The 22,693-nt window shown below is 44.2% G+C and overlaps 1 protein-coding gene across 13 annotated transcripts in view; it reads right to left on the minus strand.

The window, feature by feature from the left end:
- The window catches only part of ROBO3 (roundabout guidance receptor 3), a 308,273-nt gene that overhangs the window by 148,282 nt on the left and 137,298 nt on the right, over positions 1–22,693 (minus strand). For all 13 annotated transcript variants that reach the window (XM_048512415.1, XM_048512419.1, XM_048512417.1 and 10 more), the window contains exon 2: positions 9,841–10,167. In XM_048512415.1, coding sequence (XP_048368372.1) covers positions 9,841–10,167 — 327 coding nt within the window. The remainder of the gene's footprint in view (positions 1–9,840; positions 10,168–22,693) is intronic.

A 22,693-nucleotide genomic window follows, 5' to 3' on the forward strand; every position in this document is an offset into this window, starting at 1 on the left:
GCAGAACACAGGTTAAGCCCGTACATGTATAAAAGGAAGATCTGAATTAGCTAAATACAAGTTCTAAAATAACCAAAATTATCACTATGAATCTGCGGGACTATTGTGTTTAAAAAATGCCCGCGGCAGCAACGCAAAACTGCTGCAAACTGTCACCAGCAAAAACAGCCAAGCCAACTGATTCTTATGTCTTTCTAATGTGACCTTCAGCACAGAATAAATTACTTCTCCCACTATGCAGCCAACTCAATAAGTGTCCCCATTAAGCAACGTTTGCAATGGTCCAGCACAGGGATACCCCCAGGTACAATATAGGAGGATGGCAAGAGATATTTTGAACTCTGTTTTCTGCAAGAAAAAAAGGAGTGACTATTCCATCCCAAGCAATCAGCTGGGCCAGATTATTTCCATTATGTTGCAGCAGGAAGCCGGAAACAAATCTAAGAGGTTAGTACCGGAAAGGAAAATGAAATAGGCCTTCTGAAACATTTTTTTAAAAGCCTGAGCCACTCTAAAACTCTTTGTTGTGGCTTCTCCAAAGAGAATGGTACCAACATGGTCTCAAAAGGCTTACGAAAATATTAACCATTAGTTTGATGGTTCTCCTCCCCCATGTTAATCTCTCATAAACACACTCTGCTTTTGCTTGGAGGGAAGTCAGCATGGTATAGTCCGATCTTGCCAAATTTCGGAAGCTAAACAGGATCCGTACTTGCATGAGAGACCTCCAAGGAAGACTCTCTGGAGGAAAGGAATGGGAACCCACCACAGCTTCTCACTTGCCTTGAAGGACCCTTGATGGGGACACCATAAGTCAGCTGCCTCTCGATGGCACATATGTATGTCTGTACGCTCAGGTTCATTCTGCCCTTTTCAAACTGTATTTCTGTGTCAGGGCTTTAGGGAAGGTGGCAACACTCGCTTTAAGGACAGCTATAAGGACAGCTCAGCTGATTTAGCTTCTGGTTATTTTCACAAAGCCAATAAAATATCAAATTTCAACATAGGTGTCAAACTCACAGCCCTCCAGATGTTATGAACTACAGTTCCCATCATCCCCTGCCAGCATCATGATGGGAACTGTAGTCCATAACATCCGGAGGGCCGTGAGTTTGACACCTGTGGATTATAATATGGTCACTGACCAGGAATAACTACAGATGGATAAATACGTTGTACATTTATATACATCATACCAGTCAGTACATTACTAGATTACATTTTGTTAAAAACACCAGCCCATAAAAATATATAAATCACTTCAAAATTAATCTCACAGCACTGGGTGAAAAAAGCACTATTCAGCAATTGTGACAATGTCCCTTATTGTGGCAATGTGCCCAAGTCCAGCTACTTCTGGATATTTGGAAACTTTATGAGTTAGGTCCTGATTCTTATCCGAGATGACTTTTTTCAGTCTATAAATTCTCACACTTGGTGGAACATCTGATAGTATAGAGCAGGGGTCGGGAACCTTTTAGACTCAAAGAGCCATTTGGGCCCATTTTCCCCGGAAAAGAAAATTCATGGAGCCGCACCCTGGGAGTTCCACTTCCTTTCCCCCCGCCTCTGTGGGGGGGCGGACGGAGGCGCGGAGGCCGCTTTTTTCTCTGGGGGGGAGGCAGCGGAGGCTGTTGTTTGGACTCTGCTGCTTCTGTTGCTGTTTCCGCTGGTTTCACTTTCACCGCTGTTGCGGCTCCTTCCCCCTCCCTTCTTCGACCTGTCAAAAAATCCCCTGCGTTGCCAACTCCAGGGCTGAGCTGTTTCGGGGATTTTTGGGCGAATGGCTGGTGCTGGCTTTTTTCTCTTTGGGGGGGGGCGGCGGTGGCGCGGAGGCCACTTTCTTCTCTTCCCCCTGGGGGGGGCGGTGGCGGCGCGGAGGCCGCTTTCTTCTCTCCCCGGGGGGGGGGGGCGCGGAGGCAGCTTTTCTCTTGGGGGGCGGCGGCGCGGAGCCGCTTTCTTCTCTGGGGGGGGGGGGGGCGGCGCGGAGGCCGCTTTCTTCTCGGGGGGGGCGGCGGCGGCGGCGGCGGCGGGGAGGCCGCTTTCTTCTCTCCCCCCGTCGGGACGGCGGCACGGCGGCAGTCTCTGCGCGGGGGAAGGGGGCGGAATCCCACGCTGCCCAGGAAGGGGCGTGGAGCCGCACCACAGGCTCTAAAGAGCCGTTTGCGGCTCGCGAGCCGCAGGTTCCCGACCCCTGGTATAGAGGCTAAAAGCTACTGTCATATATGGCTATATATCTTACACTCAAATGGACGTGCTCTGCAGACTCTATATTCCCATCCTGGCAGTTGCATGTACGTTCTGCTATAGGAGACCTTTTATATTTTCCCTCAGTAAACGCCGAAGGCAGAGCATTATATCGCAGGGTGGCAAATGTTCTTCTGTGCTCTGCCATCAGAAAGGCAAAGCACCAGGCAAAGCTTATTAAATGATGATATGTCAAGGCAAGGATTTTTAATCCTGTTAAGGTCATGCTGTCTTTCAACCTCCAAAAATCTTAATTTGACTGCATTCTTAGGCTCATTCCGCACATGCAGAATAATGCATTTTCAAACTGCTTTCAGTGCTCTTTGAAGCTGTGCGGAATAGCAAAATCCACTTGCAAACAGTTGTGAAAGTGGTTTGAAAACACATTATTTTGCGTGTGCGGAAGGGGCCTAAGTTAGTTACTATCACACTTGTCCTGCACTTCTCATTCCATGACAACACCTTCATTTCTTAAAATGAAAGGCAACCTTGAAACTATGGGAGAAACTTGTTGCATTTTGACCAGAGCATCTCTCAGGGTCCAGGCAAGAACCTACTGCCAAGCAGAAATTGTTGGCCCATCAGGAATGGTGGACTGTACCAGAGACTTTTGAAATACCTCAGGGACAAACTCCCATTTCAAAAAGGGAAAGGTGCTTTGGGAGATTGGAATAGGAGTCTTCTGTGCCACCACAGCCAGTGGGGCTTGAAGGAGCATGAAAGCATCATAATTTGCACCCTCCACCAGGAATGTGTGGTGTCTGTGTGCAGATACACACATGTACACATATACAATCACACAAAGGGACTGCACGCTTAGCAAGGACACTGTCCAGGAACCCGCCAAAAGCACACAGCTGGCCCTTTTTTATATTTTGAAGCCACAGTATCTTCCATAGTCTCAGGGTTGCCTTTCATTTTAAGAAATGAAGGTGTTGTCTTGGAATGAGAAGAACAGGATAAGAAATAACTCCCTTTTTTTCAATTTATAGGCCATTCTTCCTGAACAAGTTTGACTCTGAGGGGTGTACATCATACAACCACAGATTAAAACATATCACACGGTTAATTAGAAATGTTCATCTTGGAGCAGCGAGGGAGCTGTCGGCTGGAAACCACTTTTTTTAATCTACTGAGTAACCCTTCTGGGTATTCTAGGTGTGGGGAGAGGAGCCAAGAACCACAAAGGGAATTAGACCTTCACTTATTAAAGGGAAAAATTCAATGTCAGCATGAGAAAACATACTGTAAGAACGTTTCCAAGATGTCCCACCAGTTGACATAGAATCTAACCCTGGAGACTCCTCACTGGTCCTTGGAATAAATCCCCCCTCCCTCCCTCCCTGCCAGGGCATTCACTTCTCAGGGAGTCATTTTATAGATTTCCCTTTGATGTCTGCATTTGACCAATTACCTTGGCTGCAGTGCATTCCTCTGATAGCTTTATTTAGGCCCAAACTTGTTATCACTCGGCCAGTAGCCACAAATCACTGAGGCCAAAGTGTCCCCCCTACCCCATTTCAGGGAACAGCTCATGCTAAGTGTGGCTTGGGAGGAGGCAGGAACATTAGTGGCTCCGAGTCTTAGTAGAAATGGCATTTCATTTCCTCAGCTCCTGGTGTTTGGCCTTGTCTGAGGCAACCACCATCATTCATCTTGTGGCACTCTGGGGCAGGCGGGATGATTTTCGGCACTGTTTGTTTGTAGATCGTTGTCTCCATAAAACCATTAGGGGAGACAATAGGGTCCGACCTCTGGGGAAAGCTGCACAGAAGATTGGTTCTGAGGTCAGGGCAGATAAATAACAAGCCAAGATATCTAGTGCGCCCACAGTCAACATAGCTGTTTGCTTGCCACAGAGACCTTTGCTCCACAAAAAAAGATATGCTGAAGGAGTCTGTCAGGAATGCCGTCCAGCAAGTTGCTAGAAAAGAGTTTATAAACCAGGACAGAATGGACTTTATTGACAAAATGCTGGCTTGCTTTTAAGATTTGTTTGAAAGCAGCAGAGCAAGGTCATGGCAAAAAAAAGTTGAGTAGGGAAGATTCCTTCATTCTGACAATAAGCACCACAGCCAAGCATGAGCACAAAACATACTCAGGTTTCTAGAGACAATAAAATGTTTCCAGAAGAGATTAAATATTCAAGTTAAACTCTAAAAGATGCGCTACGAAAGGTGTGTGTCTAGAACTCCAGTCCAACTGTATGTTGACTCCCGTTCTGTCATAAAATACAAAAATCCATTTCAAAATCTTGAAACGGTGACAATCTCCTAGCTCTCAGGGTGGCTGGAAGTTTGAGCGCAGGCAAAAGGTGCTTGCTGAAGAGCTCGAGAACCACAGGAGCACATAGGGAAGGCAGCATGGAACAGCATGATTCTCATCAGATCTTGGAAGCTAAGTAGGGTCAGTTCTTGGACAGAAGACAACCAAGGAAGACTCTGCAGAGGAAGGCAATGGCACCTCTTCTTCTCACTGGCCTCGAAAGTCCCTTGTTGGGGTTGCCATAAGTCAGCTGTGACTTAACATTTATTTATTTATTTTATTTCTGAGGCTTTTATACCGCCCCATCCCCGAAGGGCTCTGGGTGGTGCACAACAAACAAAAGCAACAGTACAGAATAGTTAAAACATTAAAAGCAGCAGTAATTAATAATTATCAGGAAAATGAAATAAGAGTGGGTCCAACATCCTAATTTCAAAATTCCCTCCCCCCCCAGAGGGAGGCATGGGGGCCTCGGTAGATGACCAGTGACCCAGATGTCAGGGTCAAATGAGGACCAAACAAGGAGCCAAACGGGGGGGCACCACATCAGCGGCCGGTACCTCCAAAGGCCCGGCGGAACAGCTCTGTGTTACAGGCCCTGCGGAACTCACCAAGGTCCCGCAGGGCCCGGACAGCCGGAGGGAGAGCGTTCCACCAGACTGGGGCCAGAGCCGTAAAGGCCCTGGCCCGCGTGGAGGCCAGCCGCATCATTGAGGGGCCAGGGACCACCAGTAGATTGGCCTCAGCCGAACGGAGAGGCCGTACAGGGACATATGGGGTGATGCGGTCTTTACTTTATCACTTTACAAACATAAACAAACCTACTAAATAGCCAATAAAAGAAGAAAACACTCTGCAGCAGGGAGAGGATATGCCATCTATACAAAAACTGACTTCTATGTCAGTGAGACCAGGAAAATTCAAACTTTTTCTCCCACTTGGCAACCTCCCAGTCTGCACTGCAATCGTTCCCACAACTTTGGAGCAAAGCAGGCTTGGAAAAGAAATGGACAAAAGCCAGGGAAAGCCCAGGAGGTGCACAAATGAACCACAATGATCATCTGGGGGAAATAACCTGCGTAGAAACATCCAATATCCTTAACTGGAATTCTGTCACAGTCATTTTAGGTTCTTGCAGTGTATGTACCAAAATCCCAAGGAAAGCTGTAAAGTGTCTCATCCCCTCGCAGGTAACAGGCACCTGCCAATGTTACATTATGCAAGAACATCTTCTGCTGCAAGTGAATTGATCAAGTGGCAGGTGAATCCAAGTCACTTTATCACACTTCTCTTCACGCATTTGCCTAACTAATTTTGCTAAGCAAACACCCCAAATCCCTGCCAATGAATAAGATTAACAAAAACATTTATATTCTCTTTTCATCTGGATATCTACTGTTTAAATTAGCATGACTGCAGAGGGTGAAGAGGGTGAAGGAAAGCAGGGAACCAAGAATAATAAGTTATACATTAACAGGAAGTGTTTTAGAACAGCTCTATCTCAGGCCATCCTTCAAGAAGCTCAGGGAAGCGTATATGGTTTTATCCTCTCAAGATCCTGCTGGGTAGGCTAAGCCAAAAAACAGTTCAGTAAGTTATATGGCTGGAGATGTGAACCCAGGCCTCCCAAGTTATATGGCTGGAGATCTGAACCCAAGGCCTCCAATTATACCACTGCTGTTCACATCCCCAACCATATGTTAGATACCTTTGTATCAACAGCAGGCACTGAACATGATGACTCCAGAGAACAACCATCTCCTACATCTAGAATGTTTTACTGAAAAGGAAAGAGGGTTTTTTTAAAAAGCATTGCTTTTTATCCAACTTGATTTTCTAGTCATTCCTTCTTTTGGGGGGATTCCGGCAATTGTAGTTCTAGGTCCGTGGTGGCGAACCTTTGGCACTCCAGATGTTATGGACTACAATTCCCATCAGCCCCTACCAGCATGGCCACTGTTCTAGGATGAAGCTGGGGGCTGCTAACTTGTTAGAGGCCCATTCTGGGCACTCCTCGTACTGGAGGAGAGTACAGCAAACAGGGCTTTCTTTGTGGCAGCACCTTGCTGATGAATTTGCCTTCCTTTTTTGTCTATCCAATCTAATTGTTATCTTGATAGATTTCTTTGTTCTATTTGTTTAGAAAATCTGTGTGCTGTCTCTCAACCTGCTTGAAGTGGCTCACAACAATAAACACCAATGAAAGTCTAATAAAATAAAATAAGAATAACAATTGTACCAATAAAAACTACCACTAAAAAAAAGCAAGGCATTAAAGAACATAACGCAGCAATCTTAAATGATATTAATAAAAACAGTTCCCAATTAGGATCACACATTAAAACAGTATTTTTTTAAAAGAGTGATGAAACTACTTAGCACCAGCGTGGTATAGTGGTTCAGAGTAGGGGGACTCAGTGTCTTGTTTGGTCCATGAGCGCACAGATAAAAACATCTGGAATGCTGCTGAATTGATTGCACTTCAGTGTCTGGCTTGATCAGTTTTGTAGCTATTTTTATCTTTTGCTGGGTTGTGTGATAAAGTTACACTATTGATTGCTTGATTTATTGCATTCTTTAAATATACTGAAATCTGCTTCAAGAACTTCCATTTGTAAACAGACTATAAATATTATAAACAAACGAGAGTCTCATTGGCACATCGAACTACAAACCATCTGCCAAACCACAATTAAGCTTCCTTAAAAACAGCAGTGTGGCAGACTTTTCCACTTGCAGGTATGATTTATATTCTACCTCCCCCCCCCCCACCAGTTGTCTTCCAAATCAGCTTACAACTTCATTCTCCTAGATGATGGTGACTAATCCATATAAACCTCCTGAGCAGAGAGTCTTTCATTGAGCACGAGGCTAGGCTAGGCAACTTTTTGTCCCTAGGATTTGCGAAAGAAAGAATGCTACTCTCCATAGACTTGAGCTGTGCAAAGTTTTTCCAAGTTGCTGCAAACCTGGTTTTGGGTACCTGATGCAGCAGCACTGACGAAGCTGGCAAGGTGTAGAGCCAACAATGACCTGGAAGGAAGACTACTGGAAACCCATATAAAGGAACGTGAAAATAACTACATACTAAGGCTGTGCCAAAAGATCATTTGCAAGCATTTTTGCCACAACTGTGACTCAGGAGGAGGGGGATCCCCAAAAATCTCCAACAGGCCTGCTGGTGCCCCAACTGGTTTCTCTTTTGGTGTCATTTTATGTTTAAAACCAATCTCCCCTTTGCTGAAAACATAATGTAATGTATACAGACACTCGGCACATTTAGACAGTAGAATGTTGACAGCCAAAGGGCTGACATGGAACTCCATGCGACTGAGTAGAAAGAACGGCAGAGATCTCTAATGTAAACTCTTACTGAATGTAAATCATAGAAGTGGGGAAAACAAAACGTTTCATGTGAAAACATTAATGCTCTATTAGGAGCGGGGAAAGATGGTCTCAATGACTAGTAAGGGAAGAATAAAAGTTCTTCAATGTCAGATTTTAACAAAGGTACATGCAGTTGCCAAGCTGAAAACTTTCCTGTAGAGGAAGTTCACCTTGGGTACTAAATTTAACTTCAAAAGATTGCCTAAAACCCATGAATATGAATCCATTGGTAAAGAGAATGTAATGGCAAATACGTTATCCAGAAACAGTGGAGAAGAGGCAGATGGTAAAAAAACATGGTTTAATTGAATGGAAACAACTCATAATGTAACACTGTTACAGTGCACTGAAATGTTTTATTTCAAATGTGTCTGAAGTGTTTTAATGCTGTTTCAAAATGTAATTGTAAGTACAGGATGATAAACATTAGATATACTTAAGAATAGCCATGTTTCTGTTTTATAGACTGCATAATTGGTAAGTATAGTACGATAAGTGTTATGTGTATGTAATAATAGCAACATTTCTGTTTTGTAAACTGCATTTTCTTTCATGAACTTGCCCACTGCTGCAACGAGGCTTGAAGGAAAACTCGTTATACGCAATGACATGTAACGTATACAGACACTTTGGCATATTGAGACAGTACAATGTTGAGTGTGCAAAGGGTTAACATGGAACTCCATGTAATTGGCTAGAGAGAAATGCAGCGCGTTCTTATTCTTTGCATTGTGCAGAGTTTTTCACAAAGATTTATTCCAAGTTCAGCTCAGCCCTGATAAAGATGTTTTTCAAAGCTGAAGACTGAATTCCAAGAACATATAATATAAAACCACATTACAAATGGAACATCATTTATTAAAAAAAAAATTCGCCCTTCAACACTTTACCAATGCCAGCCCTTCTTAATATAAAGTATAAATAACCAAATAATATACTGGTTTTGCAAGACCAGGTCCATGCCATACTTTGTCAACAGGAATATATACCAGCAACCTCTTATCACCCCACCCCCCGTACTCCCAACATACACATACACAGTTGTCCAACAACAATGAATCAAAGCACTCCACAGAGGCAGTGCCATGCAGAAAAGGCAGAAATCCAACACATTCTAGAGACGTGAATACTGAATCTTACAAAGGTTTGCTCTTCACCAGGGTGCAAATCAAAGGCACAGTTTGCAAATGGAATAACGTCTTTGCTCCAAAAAGATCTTACTAGCCTACCAACTGGAATAGAAGTTGAAGATCTAAACCATTCAACAGTTCAATATGTGGGGCTGCCTTTGAAATGAGTCCAGAAGCTTCAAAAAGTGCAAAATCCAGCAGCCAGGCTGCCAACTGGCATTAACTGCATAGACTGTATTATGCCAACTGCACTCGCTGCTTCTTTCCTTCTGAGCCCACTCCAAAGGGCTTGTTATCAGCTTTCATACTTTACATTGCTCGGGACCATGATACCCAAAGGACTGCCCACTTCCATTTATACCTAACTGTCAATTAAAAACTCTGTCCCAAGTTTTGCTCCACCTGCTTCCGTTATTAGAAGTGGAGAAATAGCAAGAGGTAGGGCCTTTTTAATTGGGGCACTCCAGCTATGGTAGACCCTCAACCTATCTATTTGACTAACGCAGAATTCATCAAGTTTCAGACATAGGGGGGATTATGTATTCTGTCAATTTCAATCTGTACTCTTTTGAATGTATATGATGGTATTAGTGGCTGATTCTAATATATAATGGGATTTATAAGCCACTCTGGGGGCCTGTAGATTATAGCTTTTTATAATGTTAATCGGCCAATATCAGTATCAGTACCTTTGTCTCCTGTCCATATTGGGGTTCTGTCTTTTCCCAATAGCAGTGAATAGGAAGCCTACTGTTTTGTAGACATTTAAATCAAGCAGAAGTTTTCTTAAAGTGACCAGAGTTCTACTTACTGGCTACCTCCAGAGATGCATTCCTGCTGGCAGCCTCACCCAGGTAGTTCCGGGCCACACAGACGTACACTCCCTCATCTGGCTTGCTCCTTCTTCCATGCACGATGCGCAGAAAGAAGAGAGAGCCACTCGGCAGCAACATGCGGTGGGACCGGGGATCTTCTCGGTCTGTTTCGACTCGCTCCCCATCTTTGTACCACTCAATGATTGGAGTGGGCCGTCCTTCCGCTTTGCAGTTTAATGTTGCCGGCTCCCCTTTGGACACAATGAGATCGGAAGGGTGCTCTACTATCCGTGGAGATGAGTCTTCAAGGCGAGGGCGAGAGCCTGAGATACAAGAAATGAAACAAGGAAAGGTTACAGAACATACAGCGGCAGCTTCAAGGAGGCTAAGATAGAGAGAATTTACGGTGGAGTAGGATGGGTAGTGACCTAACTGCAACACATCAATGTTTCAGCAGCCTCCTTGAAACATCATTTTGATAAGACTGCTAAGAGACTAAGCTGCAGTCAGTCAAAAACCAGATTTGTAGTTTCATTCTTCTAGTCAATGGGCTGAGGAGAGTGTAACTCTATACTTATGATTGTACTGCTAGCCCAGCATCCTATTTTCTACAAAAGCTAGCCAGATATTGATGAGAAGTTCACCAACAGGGCATGATGGAAACAGCTTTTACCCGATAACCACCCACTCCAGATATTGTCCTTAAGCTGCTGCTGTCTGGAAGCCTTATTGAACCACAAGGGATAGCAGCCACTGAAAGTTCTACAAAGAGCTGCTCCTCAGTCTCACCTTATATTTTCCAGAAAAGCTCCTGTTAAAACTAAATACAAGTTGACACAGAATGAGAGATAGAATGGCCAGCTCTAGTCCAGGAGTTGGAAAATTAATCTGTACAACGTTCATGGACATATCCAAGATTGCTGCTATGAGAAGGTGCTACAAGCAACAGGTACATTTTCATCAGGTATAAGGGATCCCCTGAGAAGTTATTCTTCCAGACTTCAAAGAAGCAATGTCAAGCAGGACATCCAAAGATCAGTCAGAATCAAAGGTAATTACACTAAGTTTAGTGCAGAAATAAGGCCCAGAAGCATTCACTCCCACAGACTAACAGCCAAACTAAAAAAAACAGCCCCTCCATTTTAAAAAACAGAAATTTACATGAAATGGCCTGTAGGGGCTTGGACAGATTTATGGAGGAGAGGTCGATTTATGGCTACCAATCTTGATCCCCTTTGATCTGAGATTGCAAATGCCTTAACAGACCAGGTGATCAGGAGCAACAGCCGCAGAAGGCCATTGCTTTCACATCTTGCATGTGAGCTCCCAAAGGCACCTGGTGGGCCACTGCGAGTAGCAGAGAGCTGGACTAGATGGACTCTGGTCTGATCCAGCTGGCTTGTTCTTATGTTCTTACGAAATGCCACCACATGGTCATAACTGAGAGGGTAACAAAAACATATGTCTTGACCAAATATTGCAAAAGCCATTTTAAAGGGACATTCTGTACCTGAAAAACCAATGTGGAGTAATGGTTAGAATGCCAGGCTAGAACCCGCGGGGTGTGGGCGTGAATCCAACTCCACCATGAAGTTTGCATGGCGGAGGCAACTCTCTATCAGCCTCACCTCACCACTGAGAGGATAAAATAGAAAGAAGACCCACGCATGCCACCTGTGACCACTTTGGAGGACAGATACATTTCCATTAGTTACAAAGCCCCCCCCCCTCTAATTCCAGTAAATTAGAGGTCCAGCCCTTTCCCAGTGACTGCTCATCTGCATTTTAAAGAAGAAAGCTGCAATCTATACCCATGTCACTTCATAACTAATACATATATTTGCTCCTGCTCTGTCATTTGTACTGAGTAGAAACCATCTCATAAAATGTAGACCCTGAGGAGGCAGCACTAAAGGTCCACAGGTTCAGACCTGCCAATATCTGGTCATATAACAATTTTATTCTGTCTCCAGCGTGGTACAAGACACCTGATTTTTCTCTGGGTCTAGCTATATCAACCCCAAGCAGTGGCAGTTGGACAAAATATATCACTCGTGAAAGAGTCCATTCTTAATTTCAGTGCTGCCTGTGATGAGCTCCAGCACTTCCCTTGGGTTGCCTGCGCATAAAAATGAACCTCATAAGTGGCAGCCTCCAGTAAGACAAATGAGGCTCCAGGCAGCTATATAAACACAGAAAGTAAAGAATCAGACTGAATTAATCCTTTTAATCATCGGCTAAAGCCTCTGGGAACTGCCCCAAGACTTTTTCAGCACCTTAGACAGAGCACAGGGTATTCTTGGCCACCTGATTCCACCTCAGCTTCCATGCATGGAAGACAGGAGAGGACAGGAGAAAGGGTGCAAGTCAAGTTATTGTGGATAACCTACATGGGCATTATGGAGAGGAACAGCAACATCTGAAATGGCATCAGAGTTCCAAGGGAGTAGCTGGTTGAAGCAAAACAAAATGAAGAGCCTTCTGACACACCTTGAAAACTAACAGTTATTGTAGCATAAGGAGCTATTGTGGAGGAGGAGGAGAAGGAGGAGGAAGAGGAGGAAGAGGAGGAGGAGGAGGAGGAGGAGGAGAATGGATTTATATCCCCTCTTTCTCTCCTGAAAAGAGACTCAAAGAGGCTTACAATCTCCTTTCCCTTCCCCCCCCCCAACAAACACCCTGTGAGGTGGGTGGGGCTGAAAGAGCTCCAAAGAACTGTGACTAGCCCAAGGTCACCCAGCAGGTATGTGTTAGAGTGCACAAGCTAATCACCAGAAAAGCCTCCACAGCTCAAGTGGCAGAGCTGGGAATCAAACCTGGTTCTGCAGATTAGAGTACACCTGCTCTTAACCACTACAGTACACTGGCTCCATCATGAGCTTTACTTCATCAGATGCAAGAAGTGAACTCTCAGGCAGCATGATTTTTTAAAATAATTCTGAGCCAAACAGCTTTCAAAATTCAGTGCCCTGCCTAATTTACTAATCTACTAATCTAACTACCATTGCTTTCCCCCAAGGAATTCTGGGAACGGTAGTATTAAGGTAAGATTGGGTCTCTCTGACTGAACATTTGGTATCTTCACAGGACTTCAATGGTAGTTAAACCATATGGGTCTGCAGCATATACTGAGTAACAAAGAGAGGTGGCGAAGGCATCTGGAAGCAACCTATGAGGTTGGACGTATTCTATCAAAGAAAGATGCCTACGTCCCAGTCTTATAGTATTTTTGTGATGTAGAAATACTCTTCAGAATTCTCAGATGCATTTTCAGTTACCTGCCTCCTTTGCAATGGAGGAAAAGCAACCCTAAAGTAATGCAGATAGTTACTTATAAGTGAAAGTAGACTCACAAGGAGCAACTGGAAACCTGTTTGGCCATCCACTGTAGATAAGAAAATCACACATCCTTTAGAATCTTTGCTGGCCTAAAAATTCCAACACATAAATGGTGCTTGCATTAGTTCTGTATCTTAAAATAAGATATGGAGGACCTGGATCAGACAACACAGACAGCTTTTCAGATGTAAATTTACCAGTAAAAGATACACAAACTATTCTTTTATTGACAATCTTCTTTTAACAGTTTTGTGCCCAGACTAGCCCAGGGAGAAGACCCCGTTTAATCTGTTATGCCTTTCTCCTCAAACTTTGTCCCAGTGAACTCTCCAGGAAGGTTTAAGAGGTCAATGAACCTGACCTTAGAAGGTCAAAGAGACTCCCTCTTTGGATTTTCCCAAGACTCACAAAGAAAGCAAAGACAAACTCAATTAGGGGAGGGGGATATCCACCAGAAATGAAGATGTAGAGGCGTCACAGCTGGCTTGCTAAAAGTTCTCCGTTTCAGAAAGAGCTCTGTGCACAGTGACACGCTGCTTCCCTTCCCCACCCTGTGATCCCAGTGAGCTACCTACAAAATGCACATTCTCTCGAGGACTGCACATCCCACCCCAAGTTCAATGTGACCAAGTTCCAAAGCCAGTTTCAATATATGAAAAGCAAAGACCAGTCGGTATGTTAAGTTGTTTTCATTTTCCCTTATAAAAGTGAAGGCTCCCTGACAACTTCTCTGGGTCAAACTCAAGGAGCTACAAGGAGGAATATGACTGAAGAAGAACTAAACATTTATTTGTGTTTTCTTATATTGGAGTCTCTTGGATCAGGGAAGATGGGTCATGAGAATCTGTGGGAGCAGAACTCTTGCACTGGTGAATGAGAACTAAGTAGAAGGCAAGTCAGTGGATCCTTGAGACTCCATGATACAGAGACCTATTTCCTCCCTTCCTTTCCATAACACCCTCCTCATGATCAAACCTTCAACATAATCAGAGACATTTATGGATGTTAGTCATTTCTACTGAACCTTATTGTGTACAAAGGTCTTGCGCCAACTATGCCTCTCAATTATTCCAGGAGACCTTAGTCAAAATGGAGGCAACAGGTAAGAAGATATTATCTGTGTGATCTTTCCCATGCCCAGAGTCACAATTAAACAATTACTTCAGCCTTAGGATCCTAACAATCTTATATCCCAAATCCTATGCACACCACAATTACCACCACAAGTCTTGTCTGTGAGAAAATCTCTTCCCTGCTCCCTTCTCCAGTAGAAATGCGCCAGATGGACAATGTGCATAACATCAACAGCTTTTCCCCAACAGCCTCCCAAAGACAATATTTATTTGGCCTTCTAGCAAAATTCTCCTCCAGTATCTCTTTGCACCTACAGATGAGAGGGGAAAACATCCAGCTCAGAAAAAAAAGTCTACAGAAAGATGCCACAAACAGGTTGTAACTAAGTTACCACAGCCAATTCTGAATATTTAAAATATAAGATATTTCTTCTGGGGAAGAGAGGACTCCATCTGACATTCATTGGATGTTTTATTCATAATACATGTAGAAATAAGATACCTCTTATCCCTGGCCAGCATCTGAAAGTCTGCATCTCAACTGAAGCCTTCCCATGAAGTATTAGAGCAGGACGATCTTCAGACTTCAAGAGATCAATAATGCTGCAATCCTAAACTCTGATAAACTGGATGGGTTATTGATTTGTTGACCCACCATAATGATGCCACTCAAGAACCTTCTGCCAAGGCAGACTGACAGTCTGACAGTTTCCTTTTGACGGCTCCTTTTGTTCGAGTCTTTGTTTTCATTCTGTTTTTGTTTTAAGCAAAGCTAACTTAAAAGACCACACAAATACATTTTTTGTAAAGGAGATGGAAGCAGCTACAGAACATGCTTTCTGCATGAAGAGGTCTCGGTTCCATCTCTGGCCTGCCAAGCAAAAAATGGATATTGGATAGTAGTCCTGGGAATGACCCTCTGCTTGAGAACTTGTCAGATGTACACACACACACCCTGGCATGAAAAAGGCTAGATACGACACTTCTCCATTTTAGCTTCACAGCAAATCTGTGAGGTAGGTTAGATGAGAGGATGCAATTTCCTCAAGGAGAACCAGTAAGCTTCTATGGCACAGTGGAGATCTGAACCTGGGTTTCCTAGATGGGGAAAGAACTTTCCACCTCACCCCAATCGTGTGCAAGCAGTAGGCATTTTCATAGGGAGGGCATATAAATGAGGTTTCATTGTATGCTTTAAAATCAAATTACAAGCCATCCTGAGCTACAAAGGAAAAATGGAATGTTAATACTTTAATAAATGAATAGATCAAGTAGATACCAGATGAATATGCTTGAGGAAGGCCTTTCTTGTTCGGATGTGTCAACAAATCAGGGATTGCTTGACTCCCACCTAACATGGGAAAGCAGCAAACCAACAGCAGGACTTCAGAAGATGATGTCTAAGCATAAGAAGTGAGAACAAGAGATTCCTCTGCAGCGTTTTCTTTGGTGGTCTCCCACCCAAGTTCTCAGCTTCTTAGCTTCCAAGATCTGATGAGATCAGACTATGCCAAGCCGGCTTCCCTCCTCAGGTGGCAAATTCCTGCTCCACAGAGGCAGAGTGGACCATAAGTACTCTTGCCAAAATCTGTACCTAGCAGATCAGGCTGCAGGAAGATTATCAGCCTAGACTCTTGGCCCAACTGTAATCTCATGCCTGATTATGAGTGGAACAGGTACATTGGTTTCCACCTACTAAAAATGGGGAAAGAACTTCACAGACACAAAACAGAGAGCTGTCGTTGGAAACAAACTAAATGACCTTAGAAGATGATTTTTAAAAAGGAAGAAAAGTTTCACAGATGTTTTAAAAGAAAAGCAGGGAAGAGATCAGAACTGAAGTAGTAAAACGGGGAGGGAAAAACACACACATTTACTGTGATAAATCTGGGGAAAATAGTCTCACAGACAAGTCAATTGAATTGAGAAACTGGGCACTAGGGAATGCTGGCAGGCCAAGGTAGAAATTGGCAGTAATTATGGAGCCAGCCGACAGGGTAGGACAACATGATAGGAATTCACAAGTAAGTCACAATGCAAGTTTCAAGGTCATAGATAGATTACCCATTCTTATGGAAAAGGTGATTTTGCTGAAATCTCAGGAGAAGCTCCAAAATACAAAACAGACTGAAGGAGAAGAATTTGATGATGAGGAGGAGTTTGAATTTATACCCCTCCTTTCTCTCCTGTAAAGAGATTCATGGCTTACAACCTCCTTTCCCTTCCTCTCCCCACAACACAAACCTTGTAAGGTAGGTGGGGCTGAGTGAGTTATGAAGAACTGTGGCTAGCAGCCCAAGGACACCCAGCAAGAATGTAGGTTCACCAGATAAGCCTGTGCCACTCAGGTGGAGGAGAAGGGAATCAAATTCAGGTCTCCAGATTAGAATCCACCTGCTCTTAACCAGTACACCATGCTGGCTCTCAGGTCAAGTTAATTCATGCCACAGTATTCCATATTACTTTGCACGGGTGTGAAAGCTGGACAGTGAAGAAAGCTGACAAGAAGAAAGTAAATTCTGGGGTGTTGTGTGGTTTCCGGGCTGTACGGCCATACAGCCAAGAAACCACACAACTCCCCAGTGATTCCAGCCATGAAAGCCTTCAACAATACAGAAGGTAGATTCCTGTGAAATGTGGTGTTTGGAGAGAGTGTTACAGATACCATGGATTATCCAAAAAAAGTGGGTTCCAGATCAAATCAAGCCTGAACTGTCCCTAGAAGCGAAAATGACTAAACTGACGCTGTCATACTTTGGTCACTGTTGTACTTTTGAGAAGACACAAATCATTGGAAAAGACAATAATGCCAGGAAAGGTTGAAGGGAGAAGGAAAAGAGGAAGACCCAACATGAAATAGATTGACTCCATAAAGGAAGGCGTGGCCCTCAGTGTGTGTGACCTGAGTAAGGCTATCAATCATAGAAAGTTTTGGAGACTATTAATTCGTAAGGTTGCCATGAGTTGGAATCAACTTGATGGCATTTAACACAGACACACAAGAATTTGTTATTCCTAAATTTCATTTTTCAGGTTCTTTCAAGTATAGACTCAGATTTCTTTATTATTTCCAAAACTAACCTATTTAGTAAAAGGTCCACTCATTTGCTTCCTACAGCGTTCGTAAAATGGTACGACATACAGCTAAAGCAAGGAGGTAAACTGGGGTCTTGCAGCCATTGGGAGATTTTTACACAGACCTCCTCATGAGCCAGGTGTCTGGACACCAAACCGGCAGCACCCGAAGTGTGTAGGAAAGGCAAAGATAGTTCCTCCCGCCTTTGTTACACACAGCTGCAGTGGCTTCTGTATTTGCTGGCAAATTTCACCAGCTGGGGTTCCAACTGGGATCTGGTCTTGTTCCAGGATAGACCCAGGGACCTTCTTGATGTTTCAGGTGATGAGGCTTGTTTGTTTGCATACAGGAGACAGTCCCAAACTTGCCCCGTTTTCTCCTGCTAATTCAGGGGTCTGCAACCTGCGGCTCTCCAGATGTTCATGGACTACAAATCCCATCAGCCCCTGCCAATTGGACATGCTGGCAAGGGCTGATGGGAATTGTAGTCCACGGACATCTGGAGAGCTGCAGGTTGCAGACCCCTGTGCTAATTCCTTTCTGTGCCCCCTTTGCAATACTACCTCCCCTTCCCCTCCCCTCAAGGCAAACAGCTTCTGGTGTTGATAGCCTAATACTCTTTGGCATTCAAATCAGGTGGCTGCCTCTTGCCAGGCGTTCGCTTCAAGGGCTGTCAGAGCGAGGAATCCCAGCTGGCAAGAGCAGGCGCTGGCGGCTTCCCCTTCCCCAGGGCAGGCGCTGGACATGACCCTCCAGCTGGAAAGCCCAGGGAGGAAAAGTGGAAACGCTCTCCCCAGCCTGGGCTTTGCCTTTCAAGATGTTAGCATCAGAGAGGAGGGCAAGACTAAATATTTACTCAAAGCATTTCTTTTTCTTTTGGCTTGTGGAGCGGCTGAGACTGCCCAGCCTTTTTCTCTGGGACGGGAGGCCCTCTAATCTACAAAGCATCTTGCAAGCCATCATACTGAAAGGAACAGTAGAAGCAGCTGTCCAAGTCAGCCACTCTGGTAGGTCTGGACGGAGAAGTCATTGCAGCCTTCTGCTTCAAGGCCTGGCCTAGTTCAAGGGCCAGGTGGGTCACGAAGGAGTTCAGGTGACATTTAGGGCTGCCCAACCTTGCAGCAGCTGCCACTATCGAAAGAAAGGAGAAAAGGAAATCAGGGAGGATGCAGGTGGAGCTGAAGTTTGGGGGGTGGGGGGTGGGGTGGAGCCCAGTACAGGAAGGAAGTGGAAACAGAGGGGAAGTAGATGCTGGTGGGAGACATTTCCGCTCTCCCTTGTGGGTCCCTCATGTTGGTCCTGCTTCCCATTAGTAGCTTCCCAAGCTACTAATGAATACTCTTCCTTCACTTGCATTTAAGGATGGGGAAGGAATTGTCCTTGTCTCAACAAACTACGCTATGTATCTCTTCCCCCCCCCCCCAAAAAAAAGCAAAAAAATTTTTTCTGAGGCCAATTCTAAAATTTGGACCCTTGTTCAGGAGTGCGATGAGGCGCAAATACCTCCTATTCTTCCCCACTGGCCGCCCAATTCCTCACATGCCCCTATACTTTGCCTTTTGAGTCCTACTCCCATTTTTACAAGCAGAACTCAATATGATTGAGTGGGGACAGGAGGCCTTTTTCCTTCCCATCAACAAGGGTTGCCAACTCTGGGTTAGAAAATTCCTGGATATTTGGGGGCAGAGCCTGAGAAAGGATAGGTTTGAAGAGGGGAGGGATCTCAGGAGGCTATAATGGCATGGACTTCACCTTTCAAAGCAGCTGTTTTCTCCAGGGGGAACTGATGTCTGTAGTGTGAAGATCAAGTGTAATTCTGGAAGATCTCTACATCACACCTGGGTGTTGATAACCCACCTCGAACCCTGCAACAGCAGCATTTCATATGGGAAATGCAGTTTCCAAGGCCTCAACGCCCCTACTAAGGACCTAGGCACATTGATTCTCCCACCTTGTGGAGTGGCTGAGACTGCCCAGCCTTTTTCTCTGGGACGGGAGGCCTAAATATTTCCCAACATTTTGAAATGTAGCACATCAAGTAGATAAATGGCTATTTCCAATGTGTTAGTTTGGTACCTCCAGGGAGCATTCTAAAATAAAACTCACACAACTACTTTGACATCTGAAGATGTATACTGCCCAAAAACTCATTCTACATAATGTCATTCTACAAAACATATACATAGCAACTTTTGTGAGCAGAGTTGACATTTCCCGGGAATTTCCCAGTGCCACTCAGGTCCTGCAAACAGGCTCAAAAATGTGCAATCAACACTTACTGAGCCTCTCAGAAAAAGCTGCATTATACCTTGCCCAAAGCATTAACCATCTGCCAAGCTATTCACCAGATGAAGAAAACATAGAATCATATTGAGTTCTGCTTGTAAAAATTATTGGGTGATAGGAGAGTTTGCAAAAATGTTTCTGCTTTCAGGTCTTCATTAAAATTCACATTCCTCACTCAAGCCAGGAAAAAAAACCCATCTCAGAAAACAAAGTTTGCGCACGAGAATGCCAAACAACTCCACACACAAATAACCACACAATAAAAACTTGGCTCTGGTGAAAGATCACAATTGGGAGCATTTCATTTCCAGATTTCAACAGACCTCATGCATCACTTCCTTATTTCCCTAGATACTTCATCTAGTATATTTTAGCCTGTTGGTTTGCCCCTGACTCTTACGATGTTCGTGTGCCTCTCTCCTCTTTGCAGGACGAGCAAAGTTATTTCACGCCTGAGAACTCCACAGAATGTCTCTTGCACATGCTGAAAACAAGATTTCCATGCTGATGTCGAGGTGCATTTCCTACAATGCCACCTTCAAAATTCCACTTATAGACCCAGCATTTAACTAGCGGCATCAGCCTCGATATGCTAGCAGGAGAGAGCATCAAAGGTACTAAGCAGACGGGCGATGCTGTTATTATAAATATCTCCTGTAGCGATTTCACAGACAAGCACTTAAACTGCCACTAATTTCAACAGCATCGAGGCACAGTAGTTCATTCAGAGATAATTTCTTGCCAGTGGAAATTTTCAGTAAATCTAGGTTAACTCTGGAAAAGAAAATGTAGAATAAGGGGAAGGTGGGGGAGGGAGAACTTGCTTTACATCCTCTGGAGTGTAATTATAAAACAGCAGTTCTGTATCTAAACAAACCATGCGGGATTCGGGTAAAAAGTGGATAAATGCCATTAACATCATGGGAAATGATTTGTAGCGAGCCATAACTAACCAAAGACTAATGCAAGCAGAAACCGTTCCCTTGTGAAACAGGGGGGGAAAATCCCCAGACGCTGTGCCTCTCCAGTGTGCCTAGTCTAAAATGAATATGTATGCGCTTGCTTTCCCTCACTCTCTGGCAGATGCATGCTAAATCTGAAACATATGTTACACACACATCTAGCACACACCAAATCCTTGTTTGCCTGTTTGTTTACAATATTCATACCCTCCTGTCGTTGAGGCAGTTTACAACATTCAGTCAACAAACCACACACCAAGAAGCCAGAAGCCCAAAAAGCAGGAGGATGAGCAAAAGAGATAGTTCAAAACCATATTAGAAGGTGAGGTTGAAAACCTAAAAGGTAGAAAGACTCAGGTGAAAACATCAACACCACACTAAAAAGAATGGTTCAAAACTGGTGGTTCTCCCAGGAACATCTGACTGTACAAAAGCAGAGAGATGCTACGCTTAAGCATTGTACTCCAGTCTCATGCTATGCTTCAAAAACCATGTGCAGGCACAAAGACCCCAAATGGTACCCTGGAGATGTTATTTGGTGGGTGGTGGAATCAACTGAAATGTTGGTAGAGCCGGTGATTTCCAAAGATGGTGCTTAACTTGAGTAGAGGGAACAGATCATGACCAAATGTCAACAAGAACTGCAACCTGGAAGTTTCCAGAGATGAGAGACAAGAACTGGGAGACCACTGGGAAAATCCCTCTCGAGAAAGTACAGTCCAGGCTGGATCAATGTCGCCCCCAACCAATACTATCTCTTTGCAGGAGCCTCTGAAAAGTTTATATGCACAGTGCAGGATTTATATAGTCTCAGCTCCCATATTAGTCAATGCATACTACATACCCCTTCTTCGGGTCACTAGGAAGTGTGTGTGTTTTAAACTCACAATTTCTTGTTATTAGGGGCCCTAATCTGACTTTTCTTCCATTCTGGAGCTCAATGCAGCTTGTACAAGATGCTCAGGTGGACTGCCACGCAAGCATTGGTCAGATCCAGTGCTTAGCCATTTATTCTCTGTTCTGCAACCATGTGTACAGACCCTACATGTAGGATCCTTTGTACAGCATGAGGGAAGACGACAGAGAGCGTCTCTAGGGCAGCCCCCAGTATAGCCATTTCCCAGCTGCCTAGGAAATCCCTTTCCAAAGGGCACAACCTCTGATATAAGACTCCCAGGGTTCCCTTTAAGAGGATTTCAGCACTCCGTCTCATGTGATACACATCTGGCAGGCTTGTCATGTCTGCTCTGCAAATCAGACAGAGTTATCACATCTTGGAATGGGAAAGAGAGCAATTTCCTCGCAGAGCATCACTTTGTCTTTGAGAGGGAGGCTGCACGGTAGCCAAGGGAGCATACCTTTGGGTCTCGCCTCTGCGGCAGGCTGCTCTGAAATGCGGGAAATTGTATCTATTGTGTGTACCTATTGTGACCACTGGAATCACAGTTCTTCCATGATCTGAAGGAGAAAAGCAACAAGAGGACAAAACCACAATTCCTCTGTAATGCGATCCTAAACAGAGTTATATACCCTCCTGAAGGATAAACTAGAAGTTTTTTTTTATTTTAAAGAGCTGCATTCCCAAATGCTTTCCAAAAAATAAAGGGGAGCCCTTTGGGCATGGAACACTGTCATGAGGGGAGGGGGAGCTCCTGCCTCCCTCCCCCCCCCCCAGCCATTTTTTCATATTGCAACTGCACTGGGAAAGGTAGTTATTTCAATAGCAAACAATACCCCTGTCTGGCTCTAATACAGGATTAAAAACTCCATTTCAATGAAAATATTTAAAACACATGTATTCCTTAAACATGCAAACCATACATGTGGTGGACAACAACTATGAGTCTAGAACACAAACACACACACATATATACACACAAGAAGGGAGATCCCTAAACCAATTCACAGGCACCAAGTCTCTATTGTGAGATCATCATATCCTGTGATGGGATCATCATATTCTTTAGAGTGTGCACAGTTCTGAGAAGAAATCATTGGCTGATGGTCAGTCTGCGATGGAAGTGGGAGTATTGACCCGGGATGAATCCAATACTTTCGACTTGATAGTCTTCTTCAGCCACTCAAATCACTCTGGGCACAGTTTGTTAGCCCA

Source organism: Sphaerodactylus townsendi, linkage group LG12, assembly GCF_021028975.2.
Source record: "Sphaerodactylus townsendi isolate TG3544 linkage group LG12, MPM_Stown_v2.3, whole genome shotgun sequence".
Classification (NCBI taxonomy): Eukaryota; Metazoa; Chordata; class Lepidosauria; order Squamata; family Sphaerodactylidae; genus Sphaerodactylus; species Sphaerodactylus townsendi.